The sequence below is a fragment of the Mobula hypostoma genome, chromosome 2, assembly GCF_963921235.1.
Source record: "Mobula hypostoma chromosome 2, sMobHyp1.1, whole genome shotgun sequence".
Taxonomy (NCBI): Eukaryota; Metazoa; Chordata; class Chondrichthyes; order Myliobatiformes; family Myliobatidae; genus Mobula; species Mobula hypostoma.
Genome location: NC_086098.1, coordinates 131,183,149 through 131,202,499, shown reverse-complemented (window position 1 = coordinate 131,202,499; position 19,351 = coordinate 131,183,149). Strand labels below are relative to the sequence as shown.

At 43.5% G+C, this 19,351-nt stretch overlaps 2 protein-coding genes across 7 annotated transcripts in view; one reads left to right on the top strand and one right to left on the bottom strand.

The window, feature by feature from the left end:
* Positions 1-19,351, top strand: part of rbks (ribokinase) — a 196,344-nt gene that overhangs the window by 13,000 nt on the left and 163,993 nt on the right. The gene's annotated exons all lie outside the window — the stretch shown is intronic.
* Positions 1-19,351, bottom strand: part of babam2 (BRISC and BRCA1 A complex member 2) — a 214,277-nt gene that overhangs the window by 190,111 nt on the left and 4,815 nt on the right. For all 5 annotated transcript variants that reach the window (XM_063040662.1, XM_063040663.1, XM_063040664.1 and 2 more), the window contains exons 2-3: positions 15,629-15,818; positions 12,294-12,370 (exon numbers count right to left, since the gene is read on the bottom strand). In XM_063040662.1, coding sequence (XP_062896732.1) covers positions 12,294-12,370; positions 15,629-15,756 — 205 coding nt within the window. In that variant the 5' untranslated portion in view covers positions 15,757-15,818. The remainder of the gene's footprint in view (positions 1-12,293; positions 12,371-15,628; positions 15,819-19,351) is intronic.

The window sequence follows — 19,351 nt, the reverse complement described above, 5'->3', positions numbered from 1 at the left end:
CAGGTACTTGCTCTTTGATCATCACTGAAGTGAAGGAACAATGTATTCTAACTGTCTTTATTATATTCATGCAAAACACAGTAGTGCATTAAGTTCTTCAATAAGGTGTGGAAGGGGTGGGTGTGTGATCATCTGAAAGGGCAAAGAACCAGAAAGCCAAAGTGAGGGTGTTGAAAAGAGGCGAGAGGGATGTACTTGGGAAGATGGCCTTGGCATGAAAAACTACGTTTGTACTATTCGAACACTTCCACTGATTGAAGGATGCCTGCAATGTGCTGCCAGGGATGGTAGTTTAGGCAAATATGACAGAGGTGTATAATAGGTTCTTATGCATATGAATAGGAAGAAAGTGATAGAATAGGGTCATTGTGTAGGCAGAAGGGATAAGTACAGTTTGGTATTTAATTACTCGTTTAACACAATATCATGGGCCATTGGGCCTACTCCTGTGCTCTACTGTTCTGTTCTATGTACAATGACTGCAGACATCCCACCTCTCCCGGAAGTTCCGGGAGTCTCCCGCATATTAATAGTGGCTCCCTGATGCCCGCAAATTATATACAATATCACGGAAATAAATTCTTTTGAGAGCGAGAGCGAGAGCGAGAGAGAGAAAGCAAGCAAGAGAGAGTGCGAAAGCGACCACGAGAGCGTGCGCGAGAGCGAGAGCAAGCAAGCCAGAAAGCGAGAGCACGCGAGTGACCACGAGAGACAGCGAGAGCGCACCATGGCAGAGTGTTCCAAAAAAAGAAAATATAAAACATACGTCACCCCAGACTACCCTAAAGTGTACCCCTGCCTAATAGGGGTCAAAAATAATGACAGTGTTGCTCGCTGCGCTGTTTGCAACAGTGACTTTTCTTTTGCCCGTGGTGAGTTGAGACTGTAAAAGACATGTTGAGGTGAGTTTAACAGGTGTCATTCATTCATTAGTATAGCTAACATTATTTAACTTAGCTGGCTAGCTGCTCAGGAGCTACTCTATTGCAGACATCCCACCTCTCCCGGAAGTCTCCCGCAAATTGATGGTGCTACCTCTCTGAAATGAGTTTTTGCAGGATGGGATGTCTGTGACTGGTGCAATTAGACTGGACATGCGCAGAATGAAAAAACCTCAACTGCTAGTTTCTGGTACACTAAGTATTGATTTCAAATAGGCTTTTCTTCTGCACTTGAAAAGTCTTTGGGTTCACATAATTGTTTGAAAACCACTGACTTATGCAAGTTGTGTATGCCTCTGAGCATTATCATCAAAGAGCAATCAATTTTCTGGCCTGTGAAGACATGTAGTATGAAACAAACCCTACAATCCTCCACATCCCTGCCAATTGTCAGGCATGCAATGACACTAATCCTATTTTATTTCTCAGAATAACTCTCTTTACCCTGATTCGTCTGCTTTCTATCTATGCCAAGGACAATTCAACTATCAATCAACACATCTTTAGCACGTTGGGGACAGCAGGTGAACTGGGGGACAGGGAGAACATGCAACCTCCACAGAAACAGCAGAAATCAGAATCAAATCTGGGTAACTGGTCTAAGACCATTGGATATAAGAGCAGAATGAGGCCATTCAGCCCACTGAGACTCTCTGCCATTTGATTATGGCTGACTTCTTTTTAACCCTTTTTCTTAAAAGATGGTGCTGGTAACTGGCGACTTTGCGCGTGCTCTCCCGAGCAAACTGCCTTCTCCACTATCCTATACCCGAGAAACCCTTCTAAACCTCAAATTTAGCAAGATAAAGATCAATAACACCCTGGTGAAGCTACTGACCCAGCTGGAGACCACCACGCCGGAACTGCTTCTTAAACTCCGGACCGCACCCAGACCTGACCAACGTTCAACCAGCACCACGTTCCTGGAGACCCGCAGTCTACTACCATGCCGGAGCGCCTGGAGACACGGCCCCTTCCAACCAGCACCTCTCCAGAGCAGACCACCACACAGAAGTGACGGCGGAGACCTCAAGGTGCCCCAGACGCTTCCCCGGAGCGACCACTGTAAAGCCCCGTTGGTGGCCATCCACAGCTGCGGGAAGTGAGGCCTCTGCCGCTGACCTCGGAAATCGAGCCCAAGGCTCGGTTGGAGCGGAGGCCTCCGCAACCGTGACTCGGCTTAAGGAAGGAGCCTGGCTATCCGGGATTAAGTGTCGGCTTCGGGTACTGACCCAATCGACAGCCCGAGCCTCCGGCAGCTGAAAGCGGCAGCGGAGCCTCCCCCATTACTCGGCCCGACCTGGAGTGTCGGACGACGCGACCGGGCAATCGATTCCCACGGGCAGCATCCACCAACATCAAAGAGCTGACAACAGCACACTGCATCGATGGAAACCTGGAAAGATGCACTATTTACCAAGGAAGCATGGGAAAAGAGCTGGGCTGTTGGTCAGATTGAAGCTGAGGGGCTTCAGGGTCCTTATGCCCACCATCCTATTAGCTAATGTGCAAGCCATAGACATCAAGGTGGATGATCTTAAAGGGAGACTCGCCTACTGCAGGGAGGTGTATTCGGGTATTCTGTTTCACCAAGACCTGGCTCTTCTCTGCCACCCCCGACTGTGCCATCCGACCGGAGGGATTTTCGGTCTATCGGATGGACCGCACGGCGTCTTCGGGCAAGACGAGGGGAGGTGGTGTCTGCCTACTGATCAGCACTGGGTGGTGCTCGGACACAGTGGCACTGACAAGTTCCTGCAGCCCGGACATGGAACACCTGTCGGTGAAGTGTCGTCCCTACTATCTGCCACGGGAATTCACCTCAGTCATACTGACAGCGGTCTACATTCCCCCCCCCCGAGGCGGACGTGGAGTGTGCTCTGAACATACTGTATGCCAACATCAGTGAACTTCAGACCAGGTATCTGGAGGCTTTGCTCATTACAGCCCGGGACTTTAACCAGGCCAACCTCAGAAAGGCGCTGCCAAAGTTATACCAACATATCTCCTGCCCCACTAGAGGCCTGAATATACTTGACCACTGCTACACAGCAGTCAAGGATGCCTACCGTTCCGTCCCACGACCTCACTTCGGAAAATCGGACCATCAGGCCGTACTCCTACTCTCGGCTTACAAACAGAAACTGAAGCGGAAGGTCACGTGTCAAAAGTAGTGTTGCATTGGACGGAGGAAATGGATGAGGTCCTCTGTGACTGCTTTGAATCGGTGGACTGGTTAGTATTCAAGGACTCGGCAGCTAACCTCCATGAGTATGCCTCAGCTGTCATGGACTTTATTTGGAAATGCACGGAGGACTGTGTCTTGCAAGACGATCCGGGTATTCCCTAACCGGAAACCTTGGGTGAATTATGAGGTCAAGTCCCTTTTAAAGGCTAGAGCTGCGGCTTAGGTCCAGGGATACCAGTCGCTACACGGAATCCAGGCGTGAACTCCGGAAAGTCATTAAGGGCACCAAGAAGCAATATTGAGCCAAGTTGGAAGCCCAGGCTAACCAAAAGGATGCCAGTAGACTATGGCAGGGTCTAAATGAGATCACTGGGCGCAAAGAAAAGGCTGGGAATATCAGTAACTGTGGCCTTTCTCTTCCTGACGAACTTAACATATTCTACGCAAGATTCGAACAGAAGAGGAGCGTCCCGCTCCCTCCAGATGAACCGGACCTGGTGGCATCGAGATTCATCGTCACCGAGGAGGACGTTAGAAGGGCATTGCTGAAGATAAATCCAAGGAAGATGCCAAGCCCAGATGGCGTCCCGGGACGGGTTTTCCGAGCCTGTGCAAGCGAGCTAGCTGGAGTGTTTGCTGACATCTTCAGCTGCTCCTTGCTTCAGTCTAAGACCCCCTCGTGTTTTAAGAAGGCAACGATAATCCCAGTGCCAAAGAAGAGCAAAATGCCATGCCTGAATGACCATCGACCTGTGGCTCTGACATCAATTGCTATGAAGTGCTTTGAGCGATTGGTTATGGCACACATCAACCACAGCCTACCAGTCAACCTCGACGCTTTGCAATTCGCCTACCAGAGCAACAGGTTAATGGCAGATGCCATCTCTCTGGCCCTACATTCCTCCTTAGAACATCTGGAGAATAAAGACGCATACGTAAGGTTCCTTTTCATTGACTACAGCTCTGCCTTTAATACCATCCTTCCAAATAAACTGATTCCTAAGCTCCGGAACCTGGGCCTTAGCACTCAGATCTGCAGCTGGATCTTCAACTTCCTCAGACAGGACTGTAAAAATAGGGGACAAGCTCTCCTCTACAATCACTCTGAGCACCGGTGCCCCACAAGGCTGTGTACTCAGCTCCCTGCTGTACTCACTGTACACCCACGATTGTGTAGCCAAGTTTCCATCAAACTCAATATATAAGTTTGCTGACGACACAACAATTGTAGGCCGTATCTCAGGTAATGATGAGTTTGAGTACAGAGAGGAAATTAAGAACCTGGTGGCATGGTGCAAAGACAATAACCTATCCCTCAACATCAGCCAGACGAAGGAATTGGTTGTTGACTTCAGAAGAAGCAGCGGACCGCACGACCCAATTTATATCGGTGGTGCGCAAGTGGAACAGGTCAAAAGCTTTAAGTTTCTCGGGGGCAATATCACAAATGACCTGACTTGGTCCAACCAAGCAGAGTTCACTGCCAAGAAGGCCCACCAGCGCCTTTACTTCCTGAGAAAACTAAAGAAATTTGGCCTGTCCCCTAAAACCCTCACTAACTTTTATAGATGCACCGTAGAAAGCATTCTTCTAGGGTGCATCACAACCTGGTATGGAAGTTGTCCTGTCCAAGACCGAAAGAAGCTGCAGAAGATCGTGAACACGGCGCAGCACATCACACAAACCAATCTTCCGTCCGTGGACTCACTTTAGACCGCACGCTGTCGGAGCAGTGCTGCCAGGATAATCAAGGACACGACCCACCCAGCCAACACACTTTTCATCCCTCTTCCCTCCGGGAGAAGGTTCAGGAGCTTGAAGACTCGTACGGCCAGATTTGGGAACAGCTTCTTTCCAACTGTGATAAGACTGCTGAACGGATCCTGACCTGGATCTGGGCCGTACCCTCCAAATATTCGGACCTGCCTCTCGGATTTTTTGCACTACCTTACTTCCCATTTCTATTTTCTATTTATGATTTATAATTTAAATTTTTAATATTTACTAATTTTAACTATTTTAATATTTATAATATTTAATATTTGTAATCCAGGGAGTGTGAAGCACAGAATCAAATTTCGCTGTGATGATTGTACGTTCTAGTACAAATTGTTTGGCGACAATAAAGTACAGTATAAAGTATAACCCATTCTTTTGTTTTCTCCTTACAACTCTCAACTCTTTTACCAATCGTGAACCTATCAATCTCTGCCTTAAATAAACCAAATAACTTAGCCTACTGCTCTCTGTAATGAATTCCACTGATTTATCACTCTCTACCTGAAGAAATTCCTTCTCATTTCCATTATAAAGGGATATCCCTTTATTTTGAGGCTGTGCCCTTGGATCTGAAACTAATGGATGCTCCATTAATCTCCAACTAATGAAAGCATCCTCTCCACATCCATTCTGTTCAGTGTGAGACAGTAGACTACCTCGTGTCATTAAGCCATCCACTAGAGAAGGTTGAAAGAAAAGTCAAAAGAAAAGTCTTTCTTTAAACAAAAACAAGGCGTTCTACTCATTTAATGGTTCAAGGAATGTTGCATTTAGTATATTGTAAAATAGCAAAAGAAAATTAGGAAAAATATCACTCTTGTTAAAAAGGCCATAAGCAGTAATAATTACAAGCAGCGGTCTACATTTGTGAAAACCTATTTCATCTATCTAACTAGCTTTTCCATCTTCAAGATATTTGTCCAGTAGCCAACCTGGCTTCAGCTATGCTTTATCTTTATATGGGGTGTATGGGGTGTCAGGGAGGGATAGCACCTCTGGTGGGGGAACATGTCGCATCCTTTTCAGGGCGGTTTGTCCACCTTTGGTCCCCACCTGGAACTCAGCTCTCACCTGTGGCTCCCCGTAGCCGTTTGCATGCGACAGTGGCCACACCCCGGGCAACAGCTTCGACAAGTCGGCTAAACCAGGTGAGGGTAGCCGACAGGTCTCAAACCCTCGGTGAGATAGGGAGTTGTCTGTCCCAGCATCTGAAGACAGACTCTGGCGGATTGAGCGCACGAGACCAACAGAAGGTCCAACGGTCAAGAAGGCAGTCTCTGCAAGCGTCGTGGAACATGTAGAGCATGACAAGACACAGAAGATGCCCTGGTCATCCACTGTGCTAGTCCCATCTCCAGCCATCTCAACTCTTGTTTTGCCACTGGATCCAGACAGGAATTGGGAAGAGGGAGTGAGGCTGGTGCTGCACAACTCTCCCTCACTTAAATCCAAATCAAGCGTTAGTCTTGGCACCATCAAGCTGGCTGGCGGCGCAGTGACATCAGCGTGGACTCCAGGAGCGAAGGTTCCCGAGTTCGAATCCAATTGGGATGCTCCCAGGCACGCTTTCCATCCATGCCGGGTTGAGTGTTGAGCTAGCAACTCAACCTCGTAAAAAGTACTAATGGTGTTGAGGTCTTCATTGATGACAATGGACGAACCTTTAATCTTTATAGTAGAACACCAAAACATATTTAAGCCAGTCAATGTAAAACATGCTGAGAACCTCTTCAAAAATCATAGATCATGGAGTGGAAACTCTCAGGATCAAAAATAGAAAATTTACAGCTTTTGTGGGTTCCAATGAAAGATTTTAACTATTTATGACTTCCAAAGAAGAAAATGTATAATATTTATAGAAAATGCAATGTCCAGATAGGAAGGCAGAAAAAATATGTTATTTGCATAACTAGTTATGAAGCTGCGGACAGCATATTTTATTTGATCTTCAGGAAACACATGTCATTTGACAGGCCAGTATTCACTGCCCATCTATAAATGACTTTGAGAAGATGACACACAGAACACTGTTCGGTAAAGACAATTCAAGGATTTTGGACCTGTTATAATAAAAGGATGGTAATATGTTCCCTAAAAAGGATGGAGTGTGATTCAGAAGGGACCTTTTGCTCATGTTCTTCTTGGTTGGAAAGGGCAAAGGTTTTCAAGGTGCTGTTACAGCAGTCCTGGCAAATTTTGCAGTGTACTCAGTCAATAGCACAACTGTAACTATTGCACGTGGTTGTTGGAGGGAATAAATATTTTCAGTAGTGGATGGGGCATAAATTAAGTGGGTAGCTTGATATTGGGTTTTGCAAGTTGGAGCTACACTTATTCAGGGAAGTAAACAACATTTCATCATAGTCCTGATCTGTACCCTGTGGATAATTGGTTATCTACAGATTATGGTTTTCAGCTATTAAGAGTTAGTAACTCTCTGCAGGATACTTGGCCTCTGACCTGCTTCTGTACATCTGACTAGTTTAGCTTTGACCAATGGTGGTCTCTCCCACATCTTTAGGATCTGATTGGACTCGACATCGGCAGGAGTCAAGGTTACTGTCGTATTGTATAGAGATCATTACTGATTACATTCATGACACAAGTATGTTACATGCTATTTATCGGTTACAGAATCTTAATAGAACATAGAATAGTACAGCACAGTACAGGCCCTTCGGCCCACAATGTTGTGCTGACCCTCAAACCCTGCCTCCCATATAAGCCCCCACCTTAGATTCCTCCATATACCTGTCTAGTAGTCTCTTATACTTCACTAGTGTATCTACCTCCATCACTGACTCAGGCAGTGCACTCCACGCACCAACCACTCTCTGAGTAAAAAACCTTCCTCTAATATCCCCCTTGAACTTCCCACCCCTTACTTTAAAGCCATGTCCTCTTGTACTGAGCAGTGGTGCCCTGGGGAAGAGACGCTGGCTATCCACTCTATCTATTCCTCTTATTATCTTGTACACCTCTATCGTGTCTCCTCTCATCCTCCTTCTCTCCAAAGAGTAAAGCCCTAGCTCCCTTAATCTCTGATCATAATCCATACTCTCTAAACCAGGTAGCATCCTGGTAAATCTCCTCTGTACCCTTTCCAATGCTTCCACATCCTTCCTATAGTGAGGTGACCAGAACTGGACACAATACTCCAAGTGTGGCCTAACCAGAGTTTTATAGAGCTGCACCATTACATCGCGACTCTTAAGCTAACACCCCATAAGCTTTCTTAGCTACCCTATCCACCTGTGAGGCAACTTTCAGGGATCTGTGGACATGTACCCCGAGATCCCACTGCTCCTCCACACTACCAAGTATCCTGCCATTTACTTTGTACTCTGCCTTGGAGTTTGTCCTTCCAAAGTGTACCACCTCACACTTCTCCGGGTTGAACTCCATCTGCCACTTTTCAGCCCACTTCTGCATCCTATCAATGTCTTTCTGCAATCTTTGACAATCCTCTACACTATCTACAACACCACCAACCTTTGTGTCATCTGCAAACTTGCCAACCCACCCTTCTACCCCCACATCCAGGTCGTTAATAAAAATCACGAAAAGTAGAGGTCCCAGAACAAATCCTTGTGGGACACCGCTAGTCACAATCCTCCAATCTGAATGTACTCCCTCCACCACCATCCTCTGCCTTCTGCAGGCAAGCCAATTCTGAATCCACCTGGCCAAACTTCCCTGGATCCCATGCCTTCTAACTTTCTGAATAAGCCTACCGTGTGGAACCTTGTCAAATGCCTTACTAAAATCCATATAGATCACATCCACTGCACTAGCCTCATCTATATGCCTGGTCACCTCCTCAAAGAACTCTATCAGGCTTGTTAGACACGATCTGCCCTTCACAAAGCCATGCTGACTGTCCCTGATCAGACCATGATTCTCGAAATGCCTATAGATCCTATCTCTAAGAATCTTTTCCAACAGCTTTCCCACCACAGACGTAAGGCTCACTGGTCTATAAATACCCAGACTATCCCTACTATCTTTTTTGAACAAGGGAACAACATTCGCCTCCCTCCAGTCCTCCGGTACCATTCCCGTAGACAACGAGGACATAAAGATCCTAGCCAGAGGCTCAGCAATCTCTTCTCTCACCTCGTGGAGCAGCCTGGGGAATATTCCGTCAGGCTCCGGGGACTTATCTGTCCTAATGTATTTTAACTACTCCAACACCTCCTCTCCCTTAATATCAACATGCTCCAGAACATCAACCTCACTCACATTGTCCTCACCATCATCAAGTTCCCTCTCATTGGTGAATACCGAAGAGAAGTATTCATTGAGGACCTCGCTCACTTCCACAGCCTCCAGGCACGTCTTCCTACCTTTATCTCTAATCGGTCCTACCTTCACTCCTGTCATCCTTTTTTTCTTCACATAATTGAAGAACGCCTTGGGGTTTTCCTTTACCCTACTCGCCAAGGCCTTCTCATGCCCCCTTCTTGCTCTTCTCAGCCCCTTCTTAAGCTCCTTTCTTGCTTCCCTATATTCCTCAATAGACCCATCTGATCCTTGCTTCCTAAACCTCATGTATGCTGCCTTCTTCCACCTGACTAGATTTTCCACCTCACTTGTCACCCATGGTTCCTTCACCCTACCATTCTTTATCTTCCTCACCTGGACAAATTTATCCCTTACATCCCACAAGTGATCTCTAAACATCGACCACATGTCCATAGTACATTTCCCTGCAAAAACATCATCCCAATTCACACCCGCAAGTTCTAGCCTTATAGCCTCATAATTTGCCTTTCCCCAATTAAAAATTTTCCTGTCCTCTTTGATTCTATCCTTTTCCATGATAATTATAAAGGCCAGGGAGCGGTGGTCACTATCCCCCAGATGCTCACCCACTGAGAGATCTGTGACCTGACCCGGTTCATTACCTAGTACTAGATCTAGTATGGTATTCCCCCTGGTTGGCCTGTCCATATACTGTGACAGGAATCCATCCTGGACACACTTAACAAATTCTGCCCCATCTAAACCCTTGGAACTAATCAGGTGCCAATCAATATTAGGGAAGTTAAAGTCACCCATGATAACAACCCTGTTATTTTTGCACCTTTCCAAAATCTGCCTCCCAATCTGCTCCTGTGTATCTCTGCTGCTACCAGGACATCCTGAATGTTGTGTGGACGCTGCATGTAGACATGGACTATTTCATTCCGAGTTAGAAATGAAATTCAAGATTGTGTAATCATCCTCACTTCTGACAATATGGTAGCAGATGGGTGATTCATGAAAAAGCTGAAGATGGGCTAAACCAAGGATCTGAGGGCTCCTACAGTGATGTTTTGGGGCTAGGTGATTGATCACCAACAACCACAAGGAGCTTCCTCTGTGCCAAAAATAACTCCAAACATTGTAGTCTTTGCTGCTTACTATAGTTCCTTTATGACACAGCTGTCAAATATTGTCTTCATGACAAGGGCAGACACTCTGACCAATTAACCTACCAATCCCTGCATGCCTTTCGAATGTGGGAGGAAACTGGAGCACCCAGGAGGAAACTGACACACTCACAAGCAAGTGCATAAATCCCTCCCAACAGTGGTAAAAATGAACCCAGGTTGCTGCCACTGCAACAGTTACAGAAATTGCTATGCTGCAGTGCTGCCCATCTTGTGTCTTGAATTCAGCTCTTTGGTCTTTGTTTGTCTGAAGCAGAAGAGTGCTTGTGAATCCCAACCGGGAACCATCAACAACACCTTCCTTCAGTTTCCTGATGATTGAGAGAAGACCAATTGGCCAAATGACCTCTGTCTATATTTGCTGGATCTTATCTGATCTTGGAAACTAAACAGGCCCAGGCCTGGTTTGTACTTAGATACAAAACCGTCTGGGAACACCAGGTGCCACAGGCTTTAAGGGACAACTTAACAGGAGCATTTAAATTGAAGAGAGGTACAGATATGGTAGATCATCAAAGTCCTTTTCCCCCAGGGTGAAAATGTCAAATACTAGAAGGCATGGGTTTAAAATGAGAGGGGAATGTTTAAAGGAGAGGTGTGAGGGAAGTTATGTTTTTATATATCAGGTACTTAGAACATGTTGCCATGGGAGGTGGTAGGAGCAGGTATGATATCAAGGTTTAAGTGCTATTTTCTCATAAACATCAACTGGCTGGGAGTACAAGGAAGTGGACCATGTTTAGGCTAATAGGATTACTTAGCTTGAACTCAAAGTCAGTGCAGACATAGTGGGCTGAAGGGCCTGGTCCTGTCCTGTACTGCTCCACGTTAATTAGATGGGCCGAATTTGTCCTGTTTTGACCGAGCAGAACTCAGCAGAATTGAAGGACGTGTAATAAAATGGGCTGTAACAGCCTGGATATCAAAATAGTAGGGAAAAGTTGCTCTAGAAGGAAGCTTGCAGCACGATTTCCCAAGGCCAATCCCAGTAACACTATTTAAATACTAATAGCAAGAATTTCGGTGTATAAAACAATTTCTACATTTGTAGATGATACGATGTGGATGCACAGTGAATCGTGAACTATCAAGATAGACTGGAAGCATAGCAAACTGGTGGCAGATAAAATTAAGCTAAGAAACTTGAAATGTTACATTTGGTAGCATGAGTGAGAAGAAGCTTTTTAATCAACAAAAGGGCAAACAAGAATAAAGTATATACAAGCGGTCAGTGAAAGTGCAGGGCTTTCAAAACATGATTCAAATCGCATACTAGCTCTTGAACTTAATTTATAGAGGTATAAAGTACAAGTGCAATGACATCATGATGAAGATTTATTGACATCATGATGAAGATTTATTGACCTCACTATCACAGGTATTAATAACCAGAGCTTTCATGACCATTTAACTCAACTTCCTCACTACAGAACTCTTGCCCAGAGTCCTGTTTTCACATGTTGAATTTATTCAAACTCCATTTTCCACATTTTGCATTATTCATCTTATCCTTGGCAATTTCTCTAGATTCCACGGACTTCCTAAAGAATACCTCAAAAACCACTTTTGGCTTTAGATTCCATCCTTTGTCCTTTAGACTTCACTTATCCCTTGCTTCACCCTCATTCACTGCGGCGTGATCAGCTATCACAAGCTAGATTCCTAGCTTGATCATTTGCTTTGGCATTCATAGTTCATTTTTTAAAAGCCCACAATTCCAATCAAGCTTTCAGTAACATTTTGTAGCTTCCGCATTAATTTCCTAAATTATCTTAAGCTGTTTCTTTCTATGGAAATGCAAAATGTTGGTTTAAAAAGTCACAATAGTAATTTTGGGACAAATCGTGAATAGTACCAGTTACATAAAAGTTCTACAGCATGTTCCTAAAGTTTTATACGTAGATTTTCTTTTTAGCCTATTGGAATTTCTTAATATAAAATAATTCTCACATTTTAGCGTCTCTCCAGCATATGGAATGTGCAGCTTAAACCGGTCACAACAGGGTCCAGGTGTTAATGATGTGCATCTGAAAGGAAGGACCAAAGACTGATTTCAAAATAAAAATAGAAAACAATTCCTGTTACACATGTAACAACAATCAGGAAAACTACTTGAATTGCAACAACAGAGCTTGCTTCAGACAAAATCCAAGTCATTTAGTACAAAACCAAAGTTGAAAACTGGAAAATTTATCAATTATTTATTTGAACTTATATTTAAAAATAGGCTAAAATTGTATTCAATTTCACAAAATATTCCAAAAATATATTGCAGCACAACATTGACAATGAATTATTTTTAAGTTTCCTGTTTTTTTCTTAAAATTACAGACAACACTGCAACTATTCTGCACTCAGCAGAGTGCCATAATGAAAATAGAAGTGAATCCTTGCTTCTTCAGCCAGTGTACTCAAGAAACTCATGCTCTTTGTAGAATTATTGATCAAACACAGCACCTTAAATATGGTACTTTTGAAAATGGGATGCTCCTTCAAACAGTTAAATTAACCAACTCTGGAACTCCAAGTTAAATTCTCTAATATTAAAACAAGCAAACCTCTGACTCAGAAACATCAGCGCTCCTAAACAAGACAAGCAAAGACATACAAAAAAAAATTCATTTGTTTAATTTTAAAAGAAAGGCAACTGGCATCTGATTGCAATCAGCAGTGGTGTCACAAACTTTCATGCAACATAAACAGGAAAGACAGAAACCACTGCATGCTGGAGTTGACAAAGGAAAAGATGATGAGATTGTAAAGGAAAGAGGACTTTAAGAATTTACACATGTAAAGCCACGCTGTTTACTATCAACAAGTTTCTGTACTGAGCTCTTTTATCATTATTTTCAACCATCAGATCAGCTTGACTTTGCAAATACAAAGATTTTATCAAGTGGTACTGAAGCAAATAACTTATATTGAACATACATGTTGCATATTTAACAATATTATCATTCCTTTCCAATGTAAGTATGCCAAAATACTTCTCCTTTGTACGAAGGGAAAAACATTATAAAATTGTGGAAAAGTTCACAACCATGAAACTAGAAATAATAGTTATACAAAAAAAGAGACAATCCAATTTTCCACTAAACACCACATAACATGCGAAAACTTGCACAAAAAATAAGCCGAAACCATAAGTCTACTTCTTTACTTCGTGTCTGCCTAAATTTGACACACATTTGAAAGAAGCACTTCATATGTAGGCTTATGTTGAAGTATTACACTGGGATTATAGAAATTGTAAACAAACTTCACAAAATAATAAACTAAATTATTAGTGTTTTTAGAACTGGTCAAACCAGTTCCCAAGGTGGAGAAAACCTGGTCTGAGGGTGTGCTTTGATAATATGAACTGGAGAATGTTCAGGGAGGCTGCTACCTATGGCAACCATGTTAACATCGAGGAATACGTGGATTCTGTGACCAGCTACATAGAGAAGTGTACTGAGGATGTTACCATCACGAAACACATCTGGGTGAGGGCAAATCAGAAGCCATAACTTATTGCAGAGGTCTATACCAGGCTGAGGGATTGCGATGCTGCTTTTAGATCGGGAGATGCAAGAGTTCTCAGGGAAGCAAGAACTGTGATTTTCTGCTCCTTCAGGAAGGCAAAATGGGAACATTCTCAGAGAATTTGCAGTCACTTCTGCGATACCAGAGACACGAGGTGCACGTGGCAGGGAATTCAGAGGGTTACAGATTACAAGTCTACCCAGCGCATCAGTGACCAGGATGCTTCACACCCTGGGAGGCTGAATGTCTTCTACGCCTGGCTTGACAAGCAGAACAAAATGCTGGCGAGGAAAGCACCCTTCCAATGGATGGTAGGGAGACCCCTATGATCCTTTTGGCCGTTCTCACAGTCCTTTATAGGGACTTCTGGTCCAATGCTCGACTATTCCCATATCAGATGGAGATGCAATTTGTCAGGGCGCTCTCAATGGTGCTCCTGTAAAATTCAATTCTTAGGAAGTGGAGGCACTGCTGTACCTTCTTGTTCAGAGGGGTGATATCAAGGGACCAGGTGAGGTCATCCATGATGTGAACTCCCAGGAAGTTGTTGCACTTAGCTCGCTCTACGGAGGAGCCATGTATTCGCAGAGGGGAATGGTTTGTCTGCACCTACAGAAGACCACAATGATTTCCATTTTCTTCATCACGTTCAGGCTTCGGTTGGTCTTCTCGCCCCAATCCACCAGCCACTCCACTTCTTCTCCATACTCCGTCTCCTCATCATTCTTGATAAGGCCAACAACTGTTGTGTCATCCGCTAACTAGATGACATGGTTTGAGTTGAATCCTGCGACACAGTCGTGACAGCAGTGTGAACAGCAGCAAGATGAGCACACAGCCTTGAGAAGCATAATGGGACAAGGTGAGGGACTTCTGTTAAGAAGTCCAGTATCCAAATGCAGACGGAGATGTTGAGACCCAGTGAGGACAGTTTCCCTACCAGTTCTGGGGGTATGATGGTGTTGAATGCTGAACTGAAGCCTGTGCACAGCAATCTGGCATATGAGACGTAATTTTCCAGTTGGGACACAACAGAGTGGAGGGCAGAATCTATTGCATCATCAGCGGATCGATTTGAGCGATAAGCAAACTGGGTCCAGTGTAGCCGGGAGAAAGCAATTAATGTGCTGCATGATCAGCTGTTCATAGAATTTCATAATGATTGATGTTTATGCCACCAGACAATTGTCATTTAGGCAAGTTACTGTCTCCATTTTTGGCACTGGAATGATGGTTACCACCTTGAAAATTGAAGGAACAATAGATTTTTCCAGAGAGATGTTGAATACATCCATCAGCACCTCCATCAGCACACTCAGGGCCCTTAGTATTATTAAGGATCCCACACTTTCATTCAGTATCCTCTTTGACTTTCTACCATCAGGCAGAAGACTATGATGTATAAAAACAAGGATGGTGAGGATGCGAAACAGTTTCTTCCTTTAGGCCATTCGGCTTCTGAAATCCCAGTCACATTGTATTCGAAGTGTCACTGGTTAATCTGTCCTGTACCTTACAATATTGAATATTAATGCACTTCCGTTGGTTATTTGTGTGATTCATCAGTAGATTTTATCCTTACCTTCATAAAGTAATCGTGTATTATGTGTATAACTGTGCTTTACACCCTGGTTTGAAGAAACATTTTCTCATTTCTATGTACATTGTTATATATGTTATACACATGTATATAGTTAAATGACAATAAACTAGACTGGACTAGAAAATAAACTTTTAACATTCAATCATCAATTACTTACCCTGATTTAAGGTCAGTTATTTTAAGATTGTTTGTAGCATCCAAACCAATTTTCCCATTTCTAACCACATTGGAGATAAAGGGACGAAGTGCAGGAGAAATTCTATTCAAGGCAACTTCTGGTGACATTTCTACTCAAGTGCTTCCACAGTGACACTGTCAAAGACCAATGAACAGGATATCCTGCAATGCTGAATAATTAAAATAAAATAGTTAATAAAAGAGAAAAATGTACCTGGAAAACAAAACAATTATGGTAATAGATATTCAGATTGTAACTAGGATAATTTTTTAAAAAGTTGATATGGCAAGTGAAAAGAACAGCATTTATTCAGTTGTTTGACTGCCTTATGAGAGTAAATGGATGTCAATCTGGGGTTACAGAAATACCAACCGACATTAATGTGAATGACAGTTAAGGAAATATCAGTGAACTAATTGTTTTGAGTAAAATGGCAAACCATATTCTTTGTAGTTACATTTATAGATAATCCATTCTTCTTACTGATCATTATTTCTCTACCTATCCTTGGTACTGAAATAAATTGATTTTAATCTTGAATATACAAAGTGACTAAATAGAAATAGCCCCAGGATGCAGAAGGACAAAAATTTGTAAAATAGTGTAAATAAATCTCTCTACTTCTGTTCTAAATGTCTATTTACCTTGAGATATTAGTTGACCAGCAAACATCACAGGAGTCATAGATAACTATAGTTTCTCATTACTCTTGTTAGAGATAGCAATGCTCAGAAATATACAGAAAAGTTCAGCTTTCAGAATCCATAATTATAGGAAGTTTTCCTTAGCCACCATAATTGCTAAGGTAAATTAGCTCCAATATGACATTTCACACATCTTTTTGTGAGGATGATATTGCAAGTAGTAGTACAATATTTTTTAAGCACCCTTGATAGGATTATTGGGCTAGGATGTTAAGAGATAAATGTATAAAGGTAATAGTGATAGAGGCTGGGAAATGAGAAAACGGATCAGAATCAGGTTTAATATCACCTGTTAACTTAGCGGCAGCAGTACAATGCAATACTTGATAATATAACAAAAAATAAATAAGTCAATTACAGGATGTATTTATGCATATTAAATAATTAAACAGATTCAAATAATATGCAGTTTTATGCAATCCAGATCTCATGGACAACTGTATATGCCATTTTTTCGAAAAGGTAGTAACAAAAATTGAAAGAACATACTGAAGCTACAACTGCACCTCAAGGATGTGTGTTGGACTCATTGAACTACTCTCTACATTCAAGACTGAGTGGTTAAACATAGCTCAGATACTGTCTATCAATTCACCAATGACAGCACTGTGTCGTGACAACAACCTTTCTCTCAATGTCAACAAAGAGCTAGTGTTGGACTTCAGAAAGTGTGGCAGTGCAGATGGTTCTGCCTATATCAGTGGTGTTAAGGTTGAAAGCTTTGAGAGCTTCAAATAAGTAGATGTGAACATCACCAGTACCCTGTCCTGGTCAACCACGTTGATATCATGATCCAGAAAGCTTACAAACACCTCTACCTCCTCAGGAGGTGAAAGAAATGTGGCATATCCCTGTCGACCCTTACCAATTTTTAAGCAACAAAGGTGACAACAGGGCTTCACTTCCAGATGAGCTCAATGCCTTCCATGCTCCTTTTGATTGTCAAAACATGGAGGCAACTTCACAAACACCCACAGCCCCCGATGATCCTATGATTCAAGTCTTTCAGGTCGCTGTGAAAGCATCCTTCAGAGGGGGAACCCACAGAAAAAATCTGGTCCAGATGGGATTCCTGGCTAAGAATTAAAAACCTGTGCTGACCAGCTGGCCAGAGTGTTCACTGAGATCTTTAACCTCTCACTTTGGCAGTCTGAGAAACCCACCTGCTTCAGGCAGGCTTCAATAATACCGGTGCCTAAGAAGAACATTGTAACCTGACTCAATGACTATCATTCAGTAACACTTAGAGCCAAAGTGATGAAGTGCTTTGAGAGATTGGTGATGAAACGTACCAACTCCTGCCTGAGAAGTGACGTGGACCCACTCCAATTTGCCTACCAGCACAACATGCCATTTCATTGGCTCTTTACTCAACGTTGGAACATCTGGACAGCAAAGATGCATACGTCAGGATGCTCTTTATCACCCTCCTAGCATTCAATATCATCATACCCTCAAAACTAATCAATGAGCTTCAAGACCTTGGCCTCAATACTCCTTTGTGCAATTGGATCATTGATTTCCTTACTTGCAGACCCTAGTCAGTTTGGATTGCAAATAACATCTCCATCAGCCCAGGTGCACCAAAAAGCTATGTGTTTAGCCCTCTGCTCTACTCACTTTACACTTATGACTGTGTGGCTAAGCACAGCCTCAATGCCATATTTAAGTTTGCTGATGACAGCACTGTCATAGGCCGAATCAAAGGTGATGGCGAATCAAAATATACCATAGAGATTGAAAATCTGATGGAGTGGTGCCACAAGAACAACCACTTACTCGATGTCAGCAAGGTCAAAGAGCTGATTATTCACTTCAGGAGGAGGAAACTAGAGATCCATGAGCCAGTCCTCATCAGGGGATCAGAAGTGGAGAGGGTCAGCAACTTTAAATTCCTCATTATAATCATTTCAGAGGACCAGCACGTAAGTGCAATTACAGGTGTCCCCCACTTTTCCAATGTTCGCTTTACGAAACCTCGCTGTATTTAGTTACCTGTTTTCTCTAACAGAAGGTGTTTTCACTGTTACGAAAAAAGGCAGTGCGATAAAAGCAGCGCGCGCCCTGAGCAGCCGCTCCTCCCCCGGATTCGGAACTGCATTCTCACCAGCATTGCTTAAACATGTGCCTGTGAGCAGCTGTTAGCAAAATGAGTTCTAAGGTATCAGAAAAGCCTGAAAGAGCTCATAAGGGTGTTACACTTAGCGTAAAACTAGACATAATTAAGCGTTTCGATCGTGGTGAACGAAGCGAGGACAAAGTGAGTTTGGCTTGTGGAAGCTGACGAAGATGATGTTGAAGAGGTTTTGGCATCCTATGACCAAGAGCTGATAGATGAAGAGCTGATACAATTGGAAGAGGAAAGGATAACAATCGAAACCGAATACAGTAGCAAACAGACCGAAAGTGAAGTCGTTCAGGAACTGAACGTGAAGCAACTGCGTGAGATTTGCACTGCAATGATAAAGTACGACTTTAATTTTGAAAGGGTACGTCAGTTTAGGGCATATTTGCAAGATGGTTTGAGCCTTTACAAAGAACTGTATGATCTAAAAATGCGCAAGGCCAAGCAGTCAAGCAAGCCTTCCACATCAGCCACAGCAGACGACGAACCTCGACCTTCGACATCGAGGCAGGCAGACATAGAAGATGACCTGTCTGCCCTGATGGAAACAGAGGACGAGATGACACCCCAGTGTCCCACCACCCCAACCTCCCCCGGGCCGCGGACAGATACCGATCTGCGAAAAATGCAGCGGTAGCCAGGACACACCCAGCACATCTGTAAGAAAGAAAGCTGAAATAAACAAGCTAATTAATTAGGTGCCACCCGGCACATAATTAATTAGCTTGTTTATTTCAGCTTTTTTCTTAAAGATGTGCTGGGTGCGTCCCGGCTACCACTGTACCCCTGCATGCTTCGCGGATCAGTATCAGTTCGCTGCCCGGAGGTTGGGGACCGCTGCACCACCCCAGCCTCCGACGACTCAGCCTAACA